Below are 25,393 nucleotides of genomic sequence, written 5' to 3'. Positions count from 1 at the left end.
AAATGGAGCCAATCCCACCTGAGGGTGAGCGAGGAGGCGTACACCCTGGACTCATCACCCTAAACAAAAGCCAAGAGTCAATATTCAAAACAAGACCAAAACTAGATGCAGTGTCGAAATACTTAACAACTGTTCATTCTGATTCTTTTTTTTCCCTTGAAAGAATGAGAAATTATTTGGACAGCAGCGAGATTGGACAGGCCTCAAATTCTAGAACATGATGGACACACAAAGGAAAGCTTACCGAGGAGCAGGGAAGGTTTGCACGGAATGCTTGGCTGATGATTGCAAAACTGGGAATCTTGCGAGTAACTGGAAGCATATGTGAAGGATCAAGGCATTGATACAAGCAGACAGCAGGACGAGAACTGAAGTCAAGTCTGTTTATATAGCCCTTGGTCACAAAAGATTCTCTAAAGGGCTTCACATGGTCTAACCCTCCCATACGGACAAGAAAAAACTAAAAGAAACACATTTAAGAAAAAAACACGTTTAGAAGAAATCACAGATGGATGGATAATTCTTCCAGGATGACCAGGCTGAAATAGCAAGTGGGCACCTCTAATCACATATATTAAATAGATGCCTGCTCGCTCGCTCTCGCTCTCTCTCTCTCTCTCTCTCTCTCTCTCTCTCTCTCTCTCAATCTCTCTCTCTCTCTCTCTCTCTCTCTCTATATATATATATATATATATATATATATATATATATATATATATATGCACGCACACACACACACATAATGTTTGTTTAAGCAACATGAGTCCTTTTGATGAAATGAAGTGGCACAGGTAGACACTTCCGAGGAGGTGGTGTTGCTAAGGTCAGGCAGAATCCTCCACAGCAACAGCCTGACTCCGCTCATCACCACCTTTTGCCGGGGGAGTGAAGAGAAGCGACAGTTAGAGAGGCCAAAATCCAAATGTCAGGGGGTGAGGCAGTGCGAGAGACTATTTGCATACGAGGTGTGGTTCAACGAAATGCGAGATTGTAGAAATATGTCTTGAGTCGAGATTTAAACATTTCGACAGAGGCTAAGCAGAGAAAATTCTCTACAACCTTCTGACTTCGTTTTAGCTCTCGGAGTCCCAAAAAAGACCAGCATGTCGTGACCATAAGGCTCAGGATGGAGTGAGAAAATAAAAGATCAACAAATTTAACAAGACACTAACGGGAGCATGTTGGCCAAGTTGTTAGCACGTCTACTAAGTTTACATCTTCTCTTTGTGCTTGCGTGGGTTTTCCAAGCTCAAGCTTCCTCCCACATTCAAAAACATGGTTAAAAAAAGACTAATGTGGTGTCATCACACCGGTTGCTTTATTAGAGCGATGGACTCGAGTAACTTCTTCTTTTGTTGCATATCTTCAGCTCACTGGAGAGCTTTGAGAAAGGTACTGTACATATGTTATTATTAAAGTTTGTTATTTGATTTGGTGCGTCGCAATAAATTTGAACATTTTCAAAAAGTTCATTTATTTCATTAGGTCAATTCAAAAGGTGAACCTAATTTATAGTCTTTCAACAATAAATACAGGGAAATAATTTTCATAAAGCCAATTCCAATTTATAATTGGAATTGGGAATTTTATAATTTAAAGCCAATTCCTATTTATAATAATTTTGATTGTTTTTTTATGTAATATTCAGATTTCTTTATCTGGTGAATCTTAACATTTCTGTTACTTTAACCTATAATCATCAAAATTATAATAGATGTAAGTAAATTTGAGAGTAAATTGAGGTAAGTTCATCATTAATTCAATATACATTACACACTTTTAGTGACATTTTTGCTTGGTGTTGGTGCTGTAACCATGTAAAATGTGCCTTGCCTCAATAAAGATTGGGAAACACTGCTTAGATGACAAATTGACTCATTTTTCTCTCAAGTGCCAATAAAGTAATTGCAACACAAAAACCTGCATCATCATATGTCATGTCATGAGAAATGTTAAGGTTGAAATATTTCTCATTTGTCAGACATAAAAAGTACAACCCCAATTCCAATGAAGTTGGGACGTTGTGTTAAACATAAATAAAAACAGAATACAGTGATTTGCAAATCATGTTCAACCTATATTTAACCGAATACACTACAAAGACGAGATATTTAATGTTCAAATTGACTAACTTTTTTAGCAAATAATCATTAACTTAGAATTTTAATGCTGGAACACGTTCCAAAAAAGCTGGGGCAGGGTCATGTTTAAAACTGTGTTACATCACCTTTTCTTTTAAAAACATTCAATAAACGTTTGGGAACTGAGGACACTAATTGTTGAAGCTTTGTTGGTGGAATTCTTTCCCATTCTTGCTTGATGTACAGCTTAAGCTGTTCAACAGTCCGGGGTCTCCGTTGTCGTATTTTACGCTTCATAATGCGCCACACATTTTCAATGGGAGACAGGTCTGGACTGCAGGCAGGCCAGTCTAGCACCCGCACTCTTTTACTACGAAGCCACGCTGTTGTAACACATGCAGAATGTGGTTTGGCATTGTCTTGCTGAAATAAGCAGAGGCGTCCATGAGAAAGACGTTGCTTGGATGGCAGCATATGTTTCTCCAAAACCTGTATGTACCTTTCAGCATTAATGGTGCCTTCACAGATGTGTAAGTTACCCATGCCATTGGCACTAACACAGCCCCATACCATCACAGATGCTGGCTTTTGAACTTTGCGTCCATAACAGTCCGGATGGTTCTTTTCCTCTTTGGCCCGGAGGTTTACAATTTAGCTCTGTCGCTACAACGATGACATAAGGCGAATTTGTACACAAGTCCGAACCCACTGTAGTCTATCACTAATCTACGTTAACGCAGTGGTAAAGTTATAACTCCAGTAAATTTATGCATGTATGAAAAACACTTCTCGGTCATTAAAATGAAACAATCAAATGTAAAACAGATGTTGTTCCACATGACCACAGATTTGAGCGCCACTGCACTTTTCATAACCTCGAAACGTTTGTCAGTACCATCCAAAATTGACCACTCCCTGTATATAAACGCGTTCAACTATTTTGAACCGTTTGTTGATTAGCCAACAGGAATAACGACACAAGGAAGTCACCATTTTATTATCAACAAAGGAACTTGCAGCATGTTGCATAATTGCTTATTCTGTGCACAGCATCATTGTGAACTGAGATCGAGAGATATTTGAGCTGAAAACATTTTTCTTTACAGGTTTCAAGACAATGGAGGTCACGACTCTATCTGTCTTTTCCATTAATAAAACCACTTCAACTGGAGAGGACTTCAACAACTCAAATGTCCTTTTTGGGAACCAAACAAGCGATCCATACGCTCAGCTGAGGCATTCTCTCAATATCATGTCAATTGTCATTTACTCCCTGGCTTTCGTCCTGGGTGTGCTGGGCAATGGCGTCGTTATCTGGGTAACTGGATTCATGATGAAGAAAACCGTTAACACAGTATGGTTCCTCAACCTTGCCGTGGCTGACTTCCTCTTCACAGCCTTCCTTCCTTTGAGTGTGGTGTACACTGCTCTACAATTCCACTGGCCCTTCGGGACATTCATGTGTAAGCTAAGTAGTGCAGTTAGTGCTCTCAACATGTTCGCCAGTGTTTACATCCTGATGGTGATCAGCATTGACCGATGCGTGTCTGTGGTGTTCCCTGTTTGGGCCCAGAATCACCGTAGTGTCCAGAAGGCTTCCCGTGTGAGTGTGTGTGCTTGGGTGTTGGCACTGATTCTAAGCACTCCGTTCTTCGTCTTCAGGGACACAGGCCCATCGTTCTTCAGTGAAGATGTCATTAACTGCTTCAACAACTTTGTATTTTCTGATGACTTTACACCAGCGCTGAATCAGCTCCGATTGTTCCGCCATCAGGCCATAACAGTGACTCGCTTCCTCCTGAGTTTTGCTATCCCCTTCACCGTCATTGTCTCCTGTTACGCTGTCATCATCCATCGCCTCAGAAAGAATCCCAACCTGGCCAGCCAATCAAGCCGCACCTTTAAGATTATTGCTGCCGTTATAATTGTTTTTTTCCTCTGCTGGGCTCCCTTTCACATCCTTGTTTTAATGGAGCTAACCAGTTACAAGTACACAAGTGTAGTATTCCAAAGTGTCGTAACGCTCGGGCTCCCATTTGCCACGAGCTTGGCCTTCATCAACAGCTGCCTCAATCCACTGCTCTATGTGTTCATGGGACAAGATTTCAAGGCTAAAGTTTGCAAATCCATTGTAAAAGCACTGGAGACTGCTTTTCAGGAAGAAGGCTCTCATGCGGACTCAAAGACAGTTGAAACCAGTCAGGGCAATGAAAATAGTCACGTTTGAGTCTCTTGAAGACACGGTTCCAACAGATACAGAAACATCACATTGCAAAGAATTGCAACAAAAATGTAAATGTTGCTGTTTTAGCTTTTGCAGTCTTTATTCGTAGTTTGGGTGTCTAAATCTTGACTTGAACCACTGGCTTAATGAATACAGGTACATCTCAATAATTTGGAAAAGTATAGAAAAGTTAATTTCTTTCAGTACTCATACATTATATTATACACTTGAGAAAATACTTTTCAGAGGGAAAATTCCTGCCTAATTTCAAGATTAAAAATAATTGTCATTGTTTGTTGAATTTTTTTTTTTTTACACAATTTTCCAGTTTTTAGAAATGAAGGATTTGAGGTTTTCATTTGCTGTAAGCTATAATCATACATATATTCTAAAAAACATCCTGAAATATTTCACTCTGAGTGTCCGTGGTGCTTATCTATAATGAGTTTCACTTTTTGAATTGAACTAACTCAACTCCTGACACTATTCTAATTTATTGAGATTTACCTGTATATTGTTCCTGCATGTTGTGTTAAAAATGCATGGCTAAATAACCAATTAAATTGTGCATCTCCATTTGTTGATTGCTTTTCTTTGTTTTAATAAACCAAGTACAAACAACCTTAGGTTTAAGCAGAAAGTGTGGTGGTAAAAGTACACTTTTTAAATCATTGAATGGATTGTGACAGATCCAGCGTCATTACAGGTAAGCTGGAGCCTATCCAAGCTGACTTTGGCGAGAGGTAGAGTACAACCTGAACTTGTGACAAGCCAATTGCACAGAACGTATAGACAAACAACAATTCACACTCACAAGCGCCATGGAACATTGAAAGTCTTCAATAAACCTAACATGCATGTTTATCCGAGGAAGCCAGAGTACCTGGAAAAAAAGTATTTTCTTTTTCATGGTTTGTTTTTGTCTTTTGTATTGTTTTTGTGACAGTGGCCACTGTATGTTCGACTGACAATAAAAGTTACCATACCATACATGCTAATCATAGGCCACTTTGTGACTGATGCATGCTGATCACTGTAGGCTGAATTAGTCATTCAGTTTTAAATGATGTTGATTTCAAAGTGTCATTGATTGGGTAGAAGATGGATGATTTCAACGTAAAATAACAATACTGTGATCTGCAAGTGGCTGACGACCAGTCCAGGGTGTACCCCTCCTCTTGCCGAGCTGGGATAGGCGCCAGCTCCCCTGTGACCCAAGTGAGGATATGGCATAGAAAATGGATGGATGAATAATAGTGCTGTGATGAAAATGCAAGCTTTGTTTGGACAATTAATTTCATATCATTACAAGATGGCAGTAACGTGAACAGATTTGCAGCGTTCCTCTTAAATAGGAAACCATTTTTACATTTACAGTTACACACTTGTCCTCCTTCAAACACGGACATTCCAAGCCTACTTCAAAATTTCAAGACAGTCAACATACACAGTGATAACTGTAAACATAAAAATTGTATGTTTCCAGTGCTAAATCTGTCAAATTGCAGCCATTTGTGGTATGTTTTATGAAATATTATCCGCAAAAGACTACAATTGTCATAATGTCACACCTTATGGTGATTAATGAAAGTTTGAATAGATAATTTAAAATAAATTGCTACATATGGAAATTCAATATAGAACCACGTATTACTACAGTTCTGTTGGTAGCTACCAGACAAGCTAGTAGTTCGTATTTTGAGAATACATTCAAAAGACGGATGAATATATATTTTAAATTACTATTTTAACTTGCCAAATGAAGGAAGTTTACAGAAAGGACTGGTAAATGATTTCTTGGTTCGCCATGTTGAGAACGCTGAAGCGAAAGAGATGTTTTGAAAGTGAAGACTCTTCTACAAACTGGATCATAAAATCCTGCGACCGCTTTCTACTGTCGATATATGTCAACAAGTGAAAATGTAAGCATCACTGACCGTTTGTACACACAGCGAATAGCCCTAATTGCAACCATTAGCTCACAAGTAACTAGTTTAATAAACAAAAGAAGCGAGTTGTGAAGTGGTTGCTGCGTCGTAACCTTTCGTCGTGGAGGGAAAAAAAAAATCACTTGACGCCATCTTCCTGTTCGACAGGATCTTTGGGTGGTCCGGCCTGCCTGGAGCAGGAAGCGGTGAGCTAGCAACGAGCAGCGTTTTTGGGAGCCTTCACGAATCACTCTGCGTTGTCAACAAACGTGATCAATGCCTCGGTAAGTGCTATCTTAATTAATTATGAGGGTGTAGTGGTTGGCATACGTCCTTTATTTAAAATGTGCCAGTTATATGACGTTCTCCTAGCGGTGGCTAACGCTGCCGAGCCCCGAACACAAACTGAGACAAAAGGCTCGAAATAAGATGGCGTACAGTACTGTTCTTGCTTTCTCACATTTGCTGTTCAATTTTTGTCTTATACCGTGTGTATGTGCCGCATGAAGGTGAGTTTCGGTATCGTAGATGTAAGGTGAGAAAATGTACATTAGGCCGTATGGAAAGGGGAGTTCGCCTGTCTCCATCTGGCGGTGTTAAGGTCTATATCTGTAGACATTTTTGGACTGCCCTGTTGACATTTTTCCCAACTTCTAAATATTTGTACTTTATCTCTTTTATTATGTATTTCTTTTAGTGAAATGTATTACGTGGGTTTATATTTTTGTGTTATCTGGTACTATGCTTGGAGTGACTTATGTTGCATTATCCACTGACTATGGGACACTGTGCTTCTCAAAGTACAAATGAAGTTGTGTTGTACTCCATAGCATTTAACCTTTTTGTGTACTAACCTGAGTGTTACGTTTTGGCAGTAATTCCCAACCAGTGTGCTGTGGCACATTAGAAGTCCATGAAAAATGATCAGGTCTGCCACAGGAAATTATCTAATTTAGCTTAATTGTTGCAGAAATTATTTATGTACTGCAAATATTGTATTTGTTCATCTATCGATGCTAGTGACGTATAGTGACAGGCAGAAAGATTAAATGCTCTTCCAGTAAATAGTACATAATTCATCTTTGTACACGCTTTTTGCAAAATTTTTATTTGGTGGTGTGCCATGTTCCATGAGATTTATTTTCCAATGTAAAATACTGTATGTTCCTTTTACTCAAGAAAGGTTAGGAAACACTGTTTTATGGTATTGTTAGATGTTAGTTTTTATCACTATTCAAACATTGCACGAGAGCATTTAATTATTCATGAGGTACTTTCATCAATAATAATTACCCTACATTAACATAATGAATTTGTTTAGCGAATGCCTTTTTTTTATTCAGAAGAAATGCAGAGAGTAAAAATTAAGTTTTGTTGACCGTTTTGTGTCTTGACGTGCAAGCAATTAGAACTTCACATATTGTACAGGAGATTAGAACCCTTGTGTATTAGTCATAGTTGTTGTCATCTTTCGTTGGCAAGCTTCACCCCCTCTCATGCAGAACAACTGGTATAAAGACATTCCTCTGTAATTTGGGGCTTTTGTTTCATCAGAAGACTAGCATGGAAAGAACCTAATATAATGCTGATTCTATCAATAAAAATTGTAAACGTCAAATTGGACTGTTCATTGAGTCTATCAATATACTTTGGAAACTTAATATTGACCTGTTTATGGAGTCCTTTCCCACAAGCTCCGTTCAATTAAAGAATTGTAAGACAATTCAATATCATATTTTTGCAGCTCAAACATGGAGGGATTTGGTATTTGATTGACAGTTGAACTGGACAGGGTTGCCACGAATTCAGCGGTCATGCCTACTGTGACGGAGAGCAGAAAAAATGCTTGATTTTTCACAATTTTGAAACCTCATTTTATATCTTGACGATGTTTTTCAATTGTTCAAATTTGGCAGGGTTGATAATAGGGCTGCAGAATTAATCAAATTTGAATCGTGATCACAATTTTGGCTGCCACGATTAAATGCGCCTGATTGTTGGCGATTTATTTTTTTACATTTAAAATGCGGACACTCCTGCACGCGATGCTCTTTTTCAATCTAGTCAGCCAGCCACCAGGGGACGAACGTGTGGTTAAGGCTTCATTAAACTGCCGAAAGAAGAACGAACGCGCCCAGCACCCCCTGCAGTCTGAGCCTCTCGGTGGAATTAAATGATTGGTAGTCATGCCAAAAGAAGCACGTACAGCAAAATTGGGAGCCAGCACCTCAGAAAGGGATCAACATCCATTCTCTGGACATGTTTTGATTCAAGGCAAGTGACGTTAAACAAAAAGCCATATGTTAAGACTGCAGCTGAGTTTTTTACCCAGCAATCGAAACACAACAAATCTGTTCAACCATCTGAAACGTTAAAACACTGGACAAGAAACGTGATCCCCTTATGCAATTATTTATCCGAAGTGGTATTAAATACACTGTACGAACAATGACTGCTGTCAGGACAGCAAGCATTACGGTAACACGCAGCCCGATGCCAACTTCAAAATAAAAGCCTAAAATGGCATTGCTGTCCAATGTATTAATGTGTGAAGATTTTATTTTTAACTTGTCCCTCGCAACACATTGGCAGAGAGGCGCTGTGTTACCGTAATGCATTAGCATTAACAAGCGTTGAAGCGGCCTGACTTTGACTGGAAGCTGGCCTGACCACAGTTACAAAAGCCGGGAGTGAATAGAGACCGAAATCACAACTTTGCAGTTTGCGACCATGCACAACTGACCTATGGTCAAGCAGAACAATGGAGCCTTAAGGTTTCTTTATACTTGCGCGGACGGCGACCGCGCTGACGTCACTGCGGCTGTCCCTCACGTAATTTGCCTTTATACTCGAGCGCAGTTTTGAAAATGTACTGTAGTTCACCTCCAAGCCGGGGGTGTCGGTACGGCTGGTACTGGCAGGGACACCACAAGGTGGAGTTTCCTCTGCATTTTTTTGCCCATTTCCGGGAGCCGTTTTTACTTTCCTATCAGTAACAAGGAACAAAGCAACAACAATGGCGACCGTGGAACAGTGTCTGCTAGAACGAATGGACCTAGATGACCAGATGATGCGTTTAATTATGCTGCAAAATCGATCGAGAAGGCGGCGGCGTAGATGGTATGTAGAACCAAGGGGCACGCTGAGTACGTCATCACAGCATGTGACTAAAACGGACCAATCACGAGAGATGATCTCCGTGGCATTCGACACAAAGCAACTTTTTTTGCCGTGTGCACGTCAGGCTACGCAGAGGGACCGCGTGGGGCAATTCGACGGTCACGTTATACAATGCGGCCGTTGTCGACCGTGGGAGTACAAAGAGGCCTTTACCCTTCCTTGACAATTCACTATGTTGATGGGGATTTTCATTGCCTTTCATGCCTAAACTGTATTTGCTTCCTTTAAATTGCAATTCATGATTGCACTTTGCTATAGCATATTTATTCAATTAGCCCTTGGTAAATTAGAATTTCTTGGGTAATTTTTTTTTTTTTTTTTTTTTAAAAAAGACTGAAGACGGTTTATATATTGTTTGTTGAAAAGTAGTGCAATAAAAATGTTTTCCCTAACATGAGGAATAATCGTGATTAATAATTGTGATTACAATATTGATCATAATAATGGTGATTATTCTTTTAGCCATAATCAGCATATAAGAACATAACATCACCCTTGTTTGTGGTGTGTCAAATTTGAAAGACATATTTTCACTTGCCAGTACTTTCTCTGTCAAACCCCATTCATTCATTTATTGCCTCTGTTAACAAGTAAGCTATATTGCTCCCTTTGTGGCTTCTGTGTCGGACTTCGAGCCTGCAGAACATTTGACACTAATTCCCACTTGTCAGAAATGAAATGAGAAGAGCTAGTTAATGTATAGACCCTTTCCAAAAAATTTTAATATCATGAAGAAGTTTATTTATTTCCATAATTCCATTCAAAAAGTTAAACTTTCATAGATTATAGATTCAGGGACCACAATTTGAAGTATTTGTTTATTTTTACATTATTTGGGCTTCCAACTAATAAAACCCACAAAATCAGGAATAAAAAAAAATTGAATACCGTGAAGAAATCAGCCCAAATTTTGCAGGCCATAAATGTTTTAGTGTCTCAGTGTCACACACTAATCATCTAACTAAACTCAAAGCACCTGCACAGGTTTTCCCAGGTGTCATTAAATTGCTTCAGTTTGTTTCAATTGTCTCAGTTGGGTGCAATATGGGGAAGACTACAGACTTGAGAACTGGCCTGAAGAACATCATTGATACCCTCCATAGGATGGGTAAGCCACAAAAGTTCGTAGCTAAGGAGGATGGCTGTTCACAGAGTGCTGTGTCTAAGCATATCAATGGAAAGTCTAGTGGAAGGACAAAATGTGGCAGAAGAAGATGCATCCAGCAGAAGAGATGACCGTGGGCTTCAGTGGATGATCAAACAGAGACGATTCAAGAATCTAGCAGAGATCCAGAAAGCGTGGAATGAGGCAGGAATCACAGCTTTAAAAACCACTACATTCAGACGCATCCGGGAGATGGGCTACAACTGTCGGGTTCTTCGGGTCAGGCCATTTCTGCGCTTGAGCCGACGTAGGAAGCGTCTCAACCGGGCCAAGGAGAAGACGAACTGGACTGTTGGGCAGTGGTCCAAGGTCCTCTTTTCCGATGAAAGTAAAGTGTGCCTTTCATCCGGGAATTAAGGTCCGAGGGTTTGGAGGAAGACTGGTGAAGAACAGAACCAAGCTGCTTGAGGTACAATGTGAAATATCCACAGTCAGTCATGTTTTGGGGTGCATTGTCCAGTGCAGGTGTTGGTAAACTCTGCTTTCTGAAATCCAAGGTCACTGCAGCAGTCTACCAGAATGTTTTAGAGGACTTCATGATTCCTTTTGCTGAGGATCTGTATAGAAATGCAGATTTCATCTTCCAACAGGACCTGGCCCCTGCCCATACTGCCAGAAGCACTAAAACCTGGTTTGATGCCCATGTCATCACAGTGCTTGACTGGCCACCCAACTTGCTGGATCTAAACCCCATTGAGAATCTATGGGGTATTATCAAGAGGAAAATGAGGGGCACCAGACCCAAAAACAAAGAAGAACTGACACCAGGCATCAAGGAAATCTGGGCTTCCGTAACTCCCAGGCAATGCCACATGGTGATTGCCTCAATGCCACGGTGCATCCAGGCAGTGATTCAAGCAAAGGGATTCCCAACCAAGTATTGAAGATTAACATATCGGTTTGAAAGCATCATGTTTTGATTGATTTAATGTGACCCTAATTTATTTTTTTTCCTCCAAATCTGAGAAGTAAATGGTGATTTCTTCACAATATTAAAATTGTTTTCAATTCCTGATTTCGTGGGTTTTATGAGCTGGAAACCCAAATTATGTAAAAATAAACAAAGAAATACTTGAAATTGTTTCAATTGTGGGCCCTGAATCTATAATCTATGAACGTTTAACTTTTTGAATGGAATTATGGAAATAAATAAACTTTTCTATGCTGGCGACCAGTTCAGGGTTTACCCCGCCTCTCGCTTGAAGAAAGCTGGGATAGACTCCAGCAGGCCTGTGCAAAGTAACCTTTCAAGTTCACTTCAGTTATTTTTTTTACCTTCAATAGATGGTTGGGGACAGCATTTGGTTTCCCCACATGTGCGAAAATATACTTTTGAACTTTATGCATCTGGAGTATAGTTTTATCAACAATGTAGTGGTGGTTAGGAATCATGTGAGGTACTATCCCTGTTGTTGACCTCTGGGGGCAGTGTCGTGCACGCAATGAGATACACACTTGCAGTAACAAAGAAAGTATAAGAGTGTCAGTCAAATCTTGTTAATATAACTTGTTTACGAAAACAAACGAAGTCTGTGATGTAGTTGAATATAGAATAGGTGTAATTCTTTTTTGTGTTTCGTATTATAGTGAACTTTAACTGGAGTGTCAATCAATGACTTTAAGCAAACAACATTCATGCTTACTCCTTGCTACTTTGCTAGCACGCGGTGTTGTTGCGATCATGCGGGCGCTGCACGCTATGGTTCCGGCGCTGCACGCTGCTGGATAGAGGTGGTGGTGCAAAGCCTCGAATGGACTGCTTGTATCAAGAGTGCTTACGTCAGCAATTTTAGATCCAGTCTGACATAATCCGATACGTTTTTGCTGATATGGGGCCAATATCAAAAATTCAATTGGGACACCCCTAATTTCAATGTTGTGCCACAACAAAGGAGGAATGGATTAGAATCTTAAAATTAGGGGTGTCCCGATCCGATCTTTGAGATCGGAAATCGGTCCGATGTCAGCAAAAAAATTAAGATCGGCTTGGAAAGGATCTAAGTCTTCGATTTTACCACTCTTATACAAGCAGTCCATTCCATGCGCTGCTCCAGCACTCTATCCAGCAGTGCCCGGATGGCTTGCAGAGCCCATGAGATCACAAAAACAAGGCGTAAGAGTGAATGTTGCTTGCTTAAAGTTTGACACTCCAGTTGATGTTCACTGTAAAACTAAACAGACATAAAATAATTAAAACTACTGAATGTTCAAATACATCACAGACTTAGTTTCTTTCTTCGTTTTTGTTCACATAAATCGCTAGCTCAAAGCTAAAACACAATGAAAGAAAAACACTATTGACGCGCTAACGAAAATTACCATCAAATTCGCGCCATTTTTATTTCTCAAAATAATGAATATTGGTACACAAACGCTGTATAAACACATACAAACAGACAATATAACAATACTCTGGCATATATTCGTCAAACTGTGGAAAAACAAGTTATAATAAAAATATTGGAACGTGACTTCTACTTTCTTTGTTATTGCAAAGTGTGTATCTCATTGCGTGCACCACACTGCTCCTCAGAGTTCAAGACGTGCACCGCAGTTTATGTAACCCGTTGGTTAATAATAAATGGGTCCGTTTTTTTTCATACCTACCACTGCTGGTTGATTGTTTTGCCTTTTCTAAAATTCCATACGACTAAATAAATAATGTATGAAATCGTATCAAACCGATACCGGTATCAACCAAAACTCAAGGCTGCAATATCTGTATCGGATCGGAAGTGAAAAAGTTGGATCGGGACAGCCCTACTTAAACATATTGTAACCCTAATTCAGGGTTGTCAAACTCATTTTTGTCGCGGGCCGTGTCGTAGTTATGGTTTTCCTCAGAGGGGGCAGTATGCCTAAAACCATAAAAATGTATAATCACCTCATATTACAAATCCACAACAAATTAGCTAATGAAAACTGTTCAACTATTATTCATTTTAAAAGGGGCACTCGTAACAAAAAAGCTTGCAATTCTCAGTTGTTGAAGGTGAAGACAATTTGCAATTTTGGTATTTTAGCAAGAAACATGGTTTCGTGCGCCACATTAAAAGTTGTGGTGGGTGGGATCTGGCCCACGGGCCTTGAGTTTGATATCTCTGTGCTAATTTCTAGGGGAAGACAACTAATTTTGATGCAGCAGCACGTCTGCATAGGCATTAACAGTATGCATTTGTTTCTGGAGTAAATCAGCCGCCCCCACCTTACTGTCACCTTACCGTGGTGTTTGTGGGTCCCAATGATCCTAGGAGCTGAGTTGTCTGAGGGTCACCAATTACAAACCGTGAGGGACCACAAAAAGCAAGGCTCTAACCCCCATATGATTGACAACATCTTTGGAATACGTTTTACCTTGTCGGATGCGGGTCACCGGGGACCCCTTTGGGAGCCTGGCCTTGAGGTGGGGCTCAATGGGGAGCACCTAATGGCCGGGCTTGCATCCTTGGGGCCCCACCGGGCACAGCCCGCACATATAACATGGATCCTCCTTCCCATGGGCTCATCACCTGTGGGAAGAACCAAGAAGGTTGGGTGTGTACAGAGCTGGGTTGCGGCCGAAGGATCCTTGGCTACAGAAGCTAGCTCTGGGAACGTGCAACGTCACCTCTCTGGCAGGAAAGGAGCCTAAACTGGTGTGCGAGGTTGAGAAGTTTCGACGAGACATAGGCGGGCTCACATTGACACACAGCTTGGAGCAGTGAATCCTCTCAAGAGGGTTTGGACTCTATTCTAATCTGGAGTCACAGTGAGAGGTGCCGAGAAGGTATGGGCATCCTGATTGCTCCCCGGCTCGGCCTGTACGTTGGGGTGCACCCAAGTGGGCGAGAGGGTAGCCTCCCTCCTTAGGTTGGGAGGACGGGTCCTGACTGTTGTTTGTGCCTATGCAGCAAACAGCAGCTCGGAGTACTGACCGTTTTTGGAGACCTTGGAGGGAGTGCTGAAGTACTCTCCCGTTGGGGACTCCCTTGTTCTGCTGGGGGATGTCACCGCTTACATGGGTAATGACAGTGAGACCTGGGTGTAAAACAGGTTCTAAGTTTGTTCATATGACTAAACTTTGGAATGTGTCTTAAGTACAAAAAAAAAATCTGTTTATCAAACGTGCAGACACCTGTTGTATGCACACTAGTAATGTTGATAAATCCCACCTTTTCTAAACTGCCATGCTCGTGCACATTTAGCCTCATTTGCATAGAGAAAAGCCTTCAATTGACCATATACGGTCCCCTCCAAAAGAATTGGAATGGCAATGCCAATTCCTTTGTTTCTGTTGTATACTGAAGACATTTGGGTTTCAGATCAAAAGATGAATATGAGAAAAAAGTTCAGAATTCCAGCTTTTATTTCATGGTATTTACATCTTGGTGTGTAAAACAACACAGGACAGAGCACCTTTTGTTTGAAGCCAGCCACTTTTCAAGTGAGCAAAAGTATTGAAACGTGTCTGGTGGGTGTTTCGAGTTGGTCAGGTGTTGCCTTTTAGATTGATTGCTTAAACATTAGATAGTGCTTGATTTTGGCTTTGGGTTGGGTGAAAACTTCATTTGCTGTTAAGCAAACATAAGTATCAGGGAGCTGTCTATGGGAGAAAAGCAAACCATTTTAGAGAAGAGGGAAAATCGATCAGAGCTATTGCACAAACATTGGGCATAGCCAATACAGCAATTAGGAATGTCTTGAAAAAGAAACTACTGATGTACTGAGCAACAGACATCGATCAGGTCGGCCAAGGGTATCAACAGCAGTTGATGACACAAACATTGAGAGTTGAGAAGAAACACCCAAAGACAACAGTCAGTGGCATCACACAAGGAATTTGTCTCTGTAATTGGAGCCGCTCTAGTACGACAACAGACAGTCAATTGACAGAGAACACTTTTGAGACATAAAGTTTGAGAGAAGAAATATACAGGCCATACCACAAGATGCAAACCACTCTTCAGCAAAAAGCATTAGAAGGCCAGATTGGATTTTGCAAAGAAATACAGAGACAACCCACAAAAGTTTTGGAATAAAGTTTTAAAGAGGAGACCAAGATTAACCTCTACCAAAGTGATGGAAAGGCCAAAGTATGGCGAAAGAACGGATTTGCTTGTGATCTAAAACACACAAACTCATGTGTGAAGCATGGTGGAGCTAATGTCATGGCTTGGGGTTGCATGGCTGCTTCAGGACAGGGCGCACTAATCTTTATCGATGACGTAACTCATGATGGGAGCAGCAGAATGAATTCTGAAGTCTACAAAACCATTTTGTCTGGCAAGTTACAGAAAAATGCATTCAAATTATTCGGGAGAAACTTCATCATGCAACAAGACAGTGACCCAAAACACACTGCCAACACAACAAAAGACCTCATCAGGGGAGAAAAGTGGAAGGTCATAGACTGGCCAAGTCAATCACCGGACCTTAACCCAGTAGAGCATGCATTTTACCTCCTGAAGAGGAGACTGAAGGGAGAACCCCCAAGAAACAAACAAGAACTAAAAGAAGCTGCAGTAAAGGCCTAGAAAAGCATAGACGAGCATTAGCTCACCAGAACCAGTACCATCAATCAGTCACTGTAGACAATATAAAAAGCTGAGCTGAGGCGTTTGATAAATATTTATTTAGATGGTTTAATTTGAAAAAATCCAATACAGTGGAACTTCGATTTAACGGACTAATGAGGGCGGGGGTCGTCCGTTACAGCCGATTGTCCGTTATATTGAAGCACGTTTTTTGTGGCCATATGCGCCCATATTACAGTACAGTACAGAATTGTTTTGCACTTTTTTTTTTCCATGGCTGAAAACGCCCAGCACAGTACAAAGGTAATGTAAATACAAAACACAAACAAACAAACAAAAGCTAAAATGATTGAAGTTTTAAATTTTATCCAAACTTATTACACTGGTGTGCTTGGTGGTAACGGTCAGTTGTGGCAAGTTAAGACGGGTCACTTTCATGAGCCGCAAGGAATTAGTGTGCTTCCTGTTTCCAACTTTCCGTTAAGAGTAGTTGCTTGACAAAAGAAACTGTTACTGTACCAAAAATAGAATATATCAAGCAAATAGCACTGCAGTACGGCTCCAGAGACATCTCTTAAAGTAAAAAAACGCCGTTCATGCGTTCAATAAATAAATAAAGTGGAGTATCCGATCACCACCTGGGGGTGTGTTGGCTTCAATGGTGGGGCAAGATTATGGCCCGACCTGGCAGCCAAACGTATTGCGAGGGTCTGGTGGGAATGTCTGCCAGAATCCTCTGTCAGGAGTAGTTTCAACACCCACCTCCGGCAGGACTTTGACCAAGTAGAAGAAGAAGAAGAAGAAGAATCACCTTTATTGTCATGAACATGCATGCATGCACACAAAATATGTTCTCTGCATTTTACCCATCACAGTGAACACATACACGTTAGTGGAACACACTGGAGCAGGGGGCAGCTGAAGCGCCCGGGGAGCATTTCGGGGTATCAGTGTCTTGCTCAAGGAGACCACAGCCGTGAGTCCGGGGGATGTTGGCGGCTGGTCCAGTCGGGGTCTTGAACCTAGGTCCGCCACGGTGGCAGGCGAAGATCTTAACCATTGGGCCACAGCTGGTTCTCGGGGTAGGTGAGGGACATTGAGTCCAACTGGGCCATGTTCCATGCCTCCATTGCTGAGGCAGCCATCCAGAGCAGTGGCCATAAAGTGGTCGGTGACTGTTGTGGCAGCAGTCCCCGAACCTGTTGGTGATCACCAGCGGTGAAGGATGCCTTCAAGCTGGAGGAGTCCTATCAAGCCTTTTTGGCCAGTGGGACTCCGGCATCAGCTGTTGGCTACCAACAGGCCAAGCAGAATGCAGCTTTGGTGGTCACTGGGGCAAAAACACAGGCGTGGGAGGAATTGAGTGAGGCCATGGCGCATAAACTGCCACAAACGAAATAGGAGCGTCTGTAAGTGATTTGTTTTTAAGGCACTGTTGGATTTGTAATGTACAGATAACATTTATGAGTGAGCTGAATGGTAGTTAGCGTTTTTTTAACCTCAAATGGTAATCTTTAGCGTGCTAATGCTAATCATGATTCCTAACCATTAAGCATTTACCATTTTGCTGTCTCAAATTCTGTACACCAAATTCATACCATACTCTCCCTACCAACATGCAGTTTAAGGATCAAAGTCCATCCCGCATAAATGAGAATAAAATGCATGTTAGTAGTGATTTTATTTATTTATTTTATGATTTTTTTATTTTTTATTTTTTTTTTCCTTTTTTTTTTTTCTCAATAGTGGTGGTTGGGTGGGGGGCTCGGAGTTGAGATCTCCTATCCCTGGGGTTGAGGTCACAGAGGTGGTTATAAACCTCCTCGGTGGCAGGGCCCCAGGAGTGGATTAGATCTGCTCAGTAGCTAAAGGCTATGGATGTTGTGGGGCTGTCCTGACTGACACGCCTCTGCAAAATCACATGGACATCGGGGACAGTGCCTCTGGATTGGCAGACCGGGGTAGTGGTCCCACTTTTTAACTCATTCACTGCCAGCCTTCCCAGATATTTGACTTCTAAAGTCGTCAAGGGCAGTGAATGTGTTAAGGTGACCAGAGGGTGTGTTCCAGCTACAGTGGGGTCACACTCCTCAGCCTACCTTTTGAGATGTATTCAGGGGTTTTAGAGAGGAGGCTTCGTTGGGAAGTCAAATCTCAGATTCAAGAGGAGCAGTGTAGTTTTCACCCTGGCCAGGGAGCAGTGGACCAGCTCTACACCCGCAGCAGGGTCCTCGAGGAGCTCGCCAACCAGTCTGCATGCACTTTGTAGAATTGGATCAGACGTAAGACGCACAGGGGGGGTCTTGTGGTGAGTGCTTCAGTCGTATGGGGTACCGGAACCCTTAATAAGGGGTGTTCGGTCCCTGTATGACCGGTGTCAGAGTTTGGTCCACATTGCCGGCAATAAGTTACATTTGTTTCCAGTGCGGGTTAGACTCCGCCAAAGCTGCCATTTGTCACCGATTCTGTTCATTACCTTTATGAACAGAATTTGAAGGCGCAGCCAAAGCATTGAGGGGGTCCGGTTTGGTGACCTCAGCATTGAGTCTCTGCTTTTTGCAGATGATTGCAGGTTATTTTGGCTTCATCAAGCTGCGATCTCCAAATCTCGCTGGAGTGGTTCGCAGCCAAGTGTGACGCGGCTGGGATGAAAATCAGAACCTCCAAATCTGAGGCCATGGTCCACAGTCGGAAAAGGATGGTCAGGAATGAGAGCCTGCCCCAGCGGTAGATCGACAGGCACCTTCTGCAGTAATGCACTCTGTATCAGTCTGTTGTGGTAAAGAAGGAGCTGAGCTGAAAGGCAAAGCATTCGATTTACTGTCGGTCTACAATCCTACCCTCACCTATGGTCACATGCTGTGGGTCGTGACCAAAATAACAAGATCCCGGATACAGGTGGCCGAAATGAGTTTCCTCCGCAGGGTGTCCGTGCTCTCACTTAGAGAGAGGGTGAGAAGCTCGGTCATCCGGGAGGATCTCAGAGTAGAGCCGCTGCTCCTTCACATCGAGAGGAGCCAGATGAGGTGGCTGGGGCAGCTTATTCGGATGCCTCCCGGACGCCTCCCTGGTGAGGTGTTCCGGGCACGTCCCACCTGGAGGAGACCCCGGGGACGACCCAGGACACGCTGGAGAGACTACATCCTTCGGCTGGCCTGGGAACGCCTCGGGATCCTCCCGGAAGAGATGAATGAAGTGGCTGGGGAGAGGGAAGTCTGGGTGTCCCTGCTAAAGCTACTGCCCCTGCGACCCGACCTCGGAGAAGCAGTAGAAAATGGATGGATGGAAAACACTTTGTCCATAACATCCAAATTATTAGGGCGATCATTTTGATATTTTCATAGGTTGAAGTGGGCATAAATAGAGATGTCCACATAGATCTTGGTGATGATTGACTGCAGTTTTGTAACATTAAGCGACTTGAAGCTTTTTCTCTATAGTGAGCAAGTGGGCGGCTGTGGCTCAGTAGGTAGAGCGGGTCGTCCAGTGACCGAAGGGTCATTGGTTCGAATCCCGGCTATGACTGTCCGCATGTCGAAGTGTCCTTGGGCAAGACACTGAACACGAATGTGCTTCCAGTGGGCCTGGCAGGGCCTTGCATGGTAGCAGTCGCCCATCGATGTATGAATGTGAGTGGGTGAATCTGAAGCTTTGGGTACTGTGATGGTGTGGATCAGGGGTGTCAAACTCATTTTTGTCACTAAATTGTAGTTACAATTTCCCTCAGAGGGCCATTGTGAAACGATATAAATGTTTAATCGCCTAATCACATTATTACATATCCCCAACAAATTGAAGGATACATATTGAAATCAGAAGACAAGGATAACAGTTTTTTCAACTTCAACTTCAAGCTACTGTAAAAAGGGGTTTGGTAATGGAAAAAAATACAACATCTCAACATTATTGTTATTTATTACATATGAGAATTTGAAATTTTGGTACAGATTTGAGCAAGAACCATGGCATCTGACGCTTATGATTTGCTTTCGCGGGCCACATAAAATGATGTGGCGGGCAGGATCTGGCCCCCAGGTCTTGAGTTTGACACCTATAGTAAAGCACTATATAAGTGCAGTCCATTTAACATTCTCGATAGTGAGCATATACGTATAGAGGGGTCTCCAAAGAAATTGAAGACTCCCTGGCGACCCGGGTTGTCTCCAGGAGACTTGAGTTCCCATCAGGTCACCAACTAGTCTCCAGGCCAGGCCAGTGTGATAGGGGTCTAGTGTTTTTGCTGTCTGTCTTGTAGGATTTAGCTATTTTTCAGCCTGATGAGGGCCTCCTTCACTTCAGATGTGCTTGTTCATTATATTGGTTTCTCCAGTCTAACAGCTGCCCAATGCCAATGCTAACACCTGACAAACTCCAGATTTTTATCTGTTTCATCTGCCTTGAAGCAAACGGGGAGCAGACTGCACTGGGAGAGCATTCATTCAAACATTTATCCTGTTCATCAGATAGGGAAGCTGGACGGCACCACAGTAGACTGAGTAAACGGTTTGGTAACACCGTAGACTAACACCAGTCATCACTTGGCATGTAGAGACAAGCGTTGACTCTCACATTCACATCTATGGGCAATTTAGAGTCTACTGTAATGACTCAAATATATGTGTTTTTCAATTCTGGCTGTAGGCCGGAGTCCACAGAGAAAATCCAAGCAAGCACAGGGAGAGCAACTTTGTGAGTCAGACCTTGACCTTATTAGTGCAGTACATCCATGCTGAACAATGTCTTCTTGACCATTATTTTAAAAGGGGCTTTACTCCACCTGGACCTGAATGTTAACCTGGAAATTTAAATAAGTGCTAAGCATCAAAGAACTATCACGACAGTAGTAGCTAAAGTATGCCAGCAGAACATAACCAAAAGCATCACACTGCCTTTACCACCTTGCATACTTTCAATTGTGCATCCTTTCCTGGGTAAGTACTAGGGCTGAATGATTTTAGGGTGAAAATATTGTGATTTTCTTATTTGGGAGATATTGCAGTTTTGATTTGATTCACGATTTTCTTCAAATCAAGCTTCAGTGCAATATTCACAATGTACAGTAACATTTACAAACATGACAAATGCTGTTGATTTATGGAAGACTTATTCATTTAGATCGCTTGTTGGTGCAGTGGTTCCTATACTTTTTAAACCTGATCAGGGATTACCGATCCATACCAGTAACAAATGTGTACAGGCCAAACTGGAATGGAATGAAGCTCCTTGGTGAAAACAGGGCCCTGAGTATATTTTCTTCGTGTGAAATAAAGTGGGTGATACTCCACCCTTTGTTTCCAATCGAGTCCACTGACCATTTTCATTAGTAAAGTTTTCAAATTACCACAATTAATGCACTTGCACATATTTATCTGTAAATGAATGAGTGAAGTTCAATGCTTCTTAACCTGGGTGTGATCGAACCCCACGGGTTGAGTTCTGACTTTCTGATGACAATTTGTCCAACTGTAAACTGATGGACATCAAGACTTTTAGATATACTTTTGTAACCTTTTTCAGCTTTATACAAGTCAACAATTCTTAATCGTAGGTCTCCTGAGAGCTCTTTTGAGGAAGGCATCATACACATCAGGTAAGGATTTTTGGCGGATGACAATTCTGAGTGTGTGTTTTCTTGTGGCCAGAGCAGCTTTAAGCCACACCTCCAATCTTGTGTCATTGATTGGACTCCATGTTGGCTTACACCAGCCTCTGATTAGCTCTTGCAGAATTCGCAGGCCAGAGGTTCACTTTCCTTTTCCTCCCTGTCCTGTGAATGTTTACATGTTGTTTTCAATAAAAATATGAAATCATAGAATTGTTTGTGTGGTATTAGTTCAAGCAGACTGTTTTTCTTGTAATTTAAATTAAAATCAGACCACATTTTACGACCAATTTCTGCACAAACTTAAGTAATTGCAAGGGGTACGCATACTTTTTCCTTCCACTTTAAGAATAAAGGAAATGCACAATTGTCAAAAATTAAAAAAATCTACCGGCATTACCAGATTACTAGCAACCTTTTATTGCTCAGTGTTTTTCCTCAATGTCTTTGTCTCAAAGGTATTCTCTGTCAATTGACTGTCTGTTGTCTTACTAGAGTAGCTCCCACTACCGGAGACAAATTCCTTGTGTGTTTTTTGGACATACTAAAGATGATTCTGATTCTGATTGGACAGTATTATACGATATTGGCTTTAAAAAAAACATCCACTCTTCCACCCGGTCATTAATCTGCTGGATTCCAGCATTCTTCCCCATTACTATTGTATGACCAGCAGCAAATTAAAAGGAAGAACCAGGTAAAACCACCAGTCCCGAATAACGCTTTGTGTACCACAAAATTGCAGTATTAAAAACAAGCACCATCAATAGAAAGGCTGGTGTCTGAACTGTCATTTATCGGTAGTTGATATAAATTAATGAGTAGCGGCAGAGTAAATATTAGTTGTGCCAAAAGGATAAGTGTTACACTTTGGTAATGATTTTGATCTTTTTTTCTTCCAGGTGCTGTTAAAAGATGGACAACCTATACAGGCAAGAATGTGCAGCTTTGAAGGACACATTTTTGGACAGTTTTTGAGAGACTGAGGACTTTTGTTTCCAACTCCTTATGGAAAATAGTTTTGTGAGTGTTTGGATAGTTTCTCTTCATCTCACATAAGTGATGCCTTCAGCACATGGACCACATCATTTCATTATGGAAAGGCAGAAAGCATTGAATAGTGTCTCTTCAACACAATTCGGTGGAGAGCCATGTACCTTCATCTGCACAGAGTGTGGTGATGGGTTTTCTCATTACACGCAAGTGCTAGCCCACATGGCCATTCATGGACCTTTGGAATCGTTTTCCTTTGACGGCTCATCCAACGGATTTGAAGTCCCTCGCGAATACGTGCTGCAGGAAAATGGCACACTGGCAGTTGTAAACGGCTTTTCACTGTCGCATTCCTCTGTGAAACCACCATCTCCTGGAGTCCTGCCACATTTCACACCCGTTGCCAAACCTTTGTCTCCTAATCCAAGGCCACAGTCCATTCCAGAGCCAAATACCCATAAGTCATTGAACGTGAATGGTCCAAAGGAAAAGCCTCCCCAGGTCGATTACCGTTGTGAAATATGTAGTAGATCGTTCAACAGCTTGCATTCTTTACGTTGCCACTATCAGTACAGAAAAGGAGAGCAAAGTTTCAGGTGTACTTTGTGCTGCAGGCTCTTTGAAGGTCGACAAGCGCTGGAGACGCACCTCCAAGAACATGCAAGAGAACGGTTCTATTCATGTAGTCATTGTGGAAAGCGATTCATTAAAGCATATGCTTTGGTTGCTCATCAAAAAGAAAGTCGTCATATTGCCACTCCTGGAAATTCAGAGAACAATGAGGAAAACAAGTTTAACAAAACTTATCCATGTCGGAAATGCAAGTTACATTTCTTTTGGTTGTCAGATTTTCAGACTCATGCACAGCACCATTGCAAAGGTAAAGCATCTAATGCTACATTTGCATCTGAAATTGAGGTGAAGTCCAAAAACAATAATGACAGACTACTTGAAAACTGTTACAGTAATGGCAACTTTACTGACCTTAAGGATGGTCATGAAATGAGTGATCAGAATACAAGCTACAACATTGACGCTACACACTCTTTCACACCATACAGATGTGGTTTATGCGGGAATCGTTTCCCAAATTTAATCACACTTAAAGAGCATCAGCTCACACATCAGAATAAGGAATTGTATCATCTGACTCCAGAATTGATCACCCCGAAGCAAAGAATAACACTTAAATCTCGACATAGAAGGGCAAAAAGTAAAAATGGAAAACGATATCCCTGTAAAGTTTGTCAGCGTGTCTTCAATCATTCAAGTAGTTTGTCGAGGCACATGAGATATCATAAGGGTACTATGCACAAATGTACATTATGCGGTAGGCATTTCCCGCAGCGCTGTGATCTAATGAGGCATCTAACTCTGAAACACAAAGCTGAAATAGAAAAGAAAACAGGGTTGAAACACTTGCTATTGCGACCAGAGAGTCAAAATTCAGGCAATAAACAGTCTGTATCAGAAGTAGATCAAGAGGGGATGAAACCAAAGAAAACAGGCCGGGTCAAATATAAGTGTCAAGAATGTGGGAAGAGATTTGGGCTGGCATATGTTTACCAGCGCCACTTGCGCTATCACAAAAGATGTCACTATAAGTGTCCCATATGTCCTGCGAAATTTATGACTGCTTCCTCACTTGAGGTTCACCTTAAGAATCACCCAAGTGGTTGGGAAAAACCCAATGTCGAACAATCATTTCATGCCACTGACACAAATGGGAAGTCTGTGAAGAGCCATGCAGATGATATTGAGGACAATGACACAGTGGACCACACCCAAAATGACAAAAGAAATTCCAATGTTGTCTATGAATGCACTGAGTGCACAGAGACATTTTCATGCTTGGAGCTGTTTCTTCAACACCAGACTTCTCATGGCTTCGAAAAAAATGGGTAACTATGTTTGACCTGTCATTGATATTGCCAAGAATGGAGCTCTCAAGAGTTGAGCATTTTCTTATGTGTAAATGATAACAATATTGAAAGTACATTTGCTGCAGTTCTATTAGAATTTCTATACAGTTTTCTGTGGCGTAGGGACAGAATCTCTTTCTGAAAATTAGAATATTTTCAAAAGCTCTGAAGAATACTAAACAGTTCTGCAGTTCTAGTACAACATATAATGTTAATTAGCTGAAATTTGATTGTGAACATTTTCTCACAGTCTAACATTGAAGTTTACCAGAAAATTCCACTCAATACCTGGAGAAATAAGGAATGTTACTTTCCAAGGTTTTGTCAAAGACATACCACATTTGTCACAATTTGCATTCATTTTTATATTTTCTTCCTTGTATCCAATCTGTAATGCAACAGGATGGTTATTCATTGTGATTTAATTTTTTTATTTTTTTTTTGTCCGATTAAATTTATTAAGAGAAATTACTGAATGTTGTCTACTTTTTAGTCCCTCTTTTGACCATGTATTATTATTATTTTTTTATGGAATTGGAGTACAATATTTAAGGCATTCTCATAGCGTGGCTACAACACAATAACCTTTGACAATTCTAGGGTAATCCAATGTAACTGTTGGAGGCACAAATTTAATTCGCATTTTCATTTTCAGAGTGAGTGGCAATTGCTTGCCCCATAGGCAATAGGAATTTTGACACTGAGTGTTTAGGAGAAAGTGTGCCTTAAAAGGGTGTCTCACCTGCAGACATACTCTTGATTTTATTTTAGGCATATTATGTTAC

General features: G+C 41.4%; 2 protein-coding genes across 2 annotated transcripts; both read left to right on the top strand.

The window, feature by feature from the left end:
* Nucleotides 1-1,320: 1,320 nt before the first annotated feature.
* On the top strand, nt 1,321-5,272 carry LOC133401733 (chemerin-like receptor 1). Its single transcript, XM_061675044.1, has 2 exons — nt 1,321-1,392; nt 3,188-5,272. Exon 2 carries the CDS (start codon nt 3,199-3,201, stop codon nt 4,306-4,308), a length of 1,110 nt encoding a protein of 369 aa, XP_061531028.1. The 5' UTR covers nt 1,321-1,392; nt 3,188-3,198; the 3' UTR covers nt 4,309-5,272.
* A 1,118-nt stretch (nt 5,273-6,390) lies between these two features.
* si:dkeyp-84f3.5 (uncharacterized protein LOC334144 homolog) lies at nt 6,391-25,052 on the top strand. Its single transcript, XM_061675039.1, has 2 exons — nt 6,391-6,517; nt 22,596-25,052. The coding sequence occupies exon 2, from the start codon at nt 22,756-22,758 to the stop codon at nt 24,589-24,591; it is 1,836 nt and encodes a 611-aa protein (XP_061531023.1). The 5' UTR covers nt 6,391-6,517; nt 22,596-22,755; the 3' UTR covers nt 24,592-25,052.
* The last annotated feature ends 341 nt before the right edge of the window (nt 25,053-25,393 follow it).

The sequence above is a fragment of the Phycodurus eques genome, chromosome 4 (genome assembly GCF_024500275.1).
Source record: "Phycodurus eques isolate BA_2022a chromosome 4, UOR_Pequ_1.1, whole genome shotgun sequence".
Lineage (NCBI taxonomy): Eukaryota > Metazoa > Chordata > Actinopteri > Syngnathiformes > Syngnathidae > Phycodurus > Phycodurus eques.
Note: the sequence above shows the minus strand (reverse complement) of the source record. Positions and strands in the feature narration are given on the sequence as shown.

Excerpts from the sequence above, each read along its gene's own strand:
- LOC133401733 (XM_061675044.1), top strand. The coding sequence starts at position 3,199 with ATGGAGGTCACGACTCTATCTGTCTTTTCCATTAATAAAACCACTTCA.
- si:dkeyp-84f3.5 (XM_061675039.1), top strand. The coding sequence starts at position 22,756 with ATGCCTTCAGCACATGGACCACATCATTTCATTATGGAAAGGCAGAAA.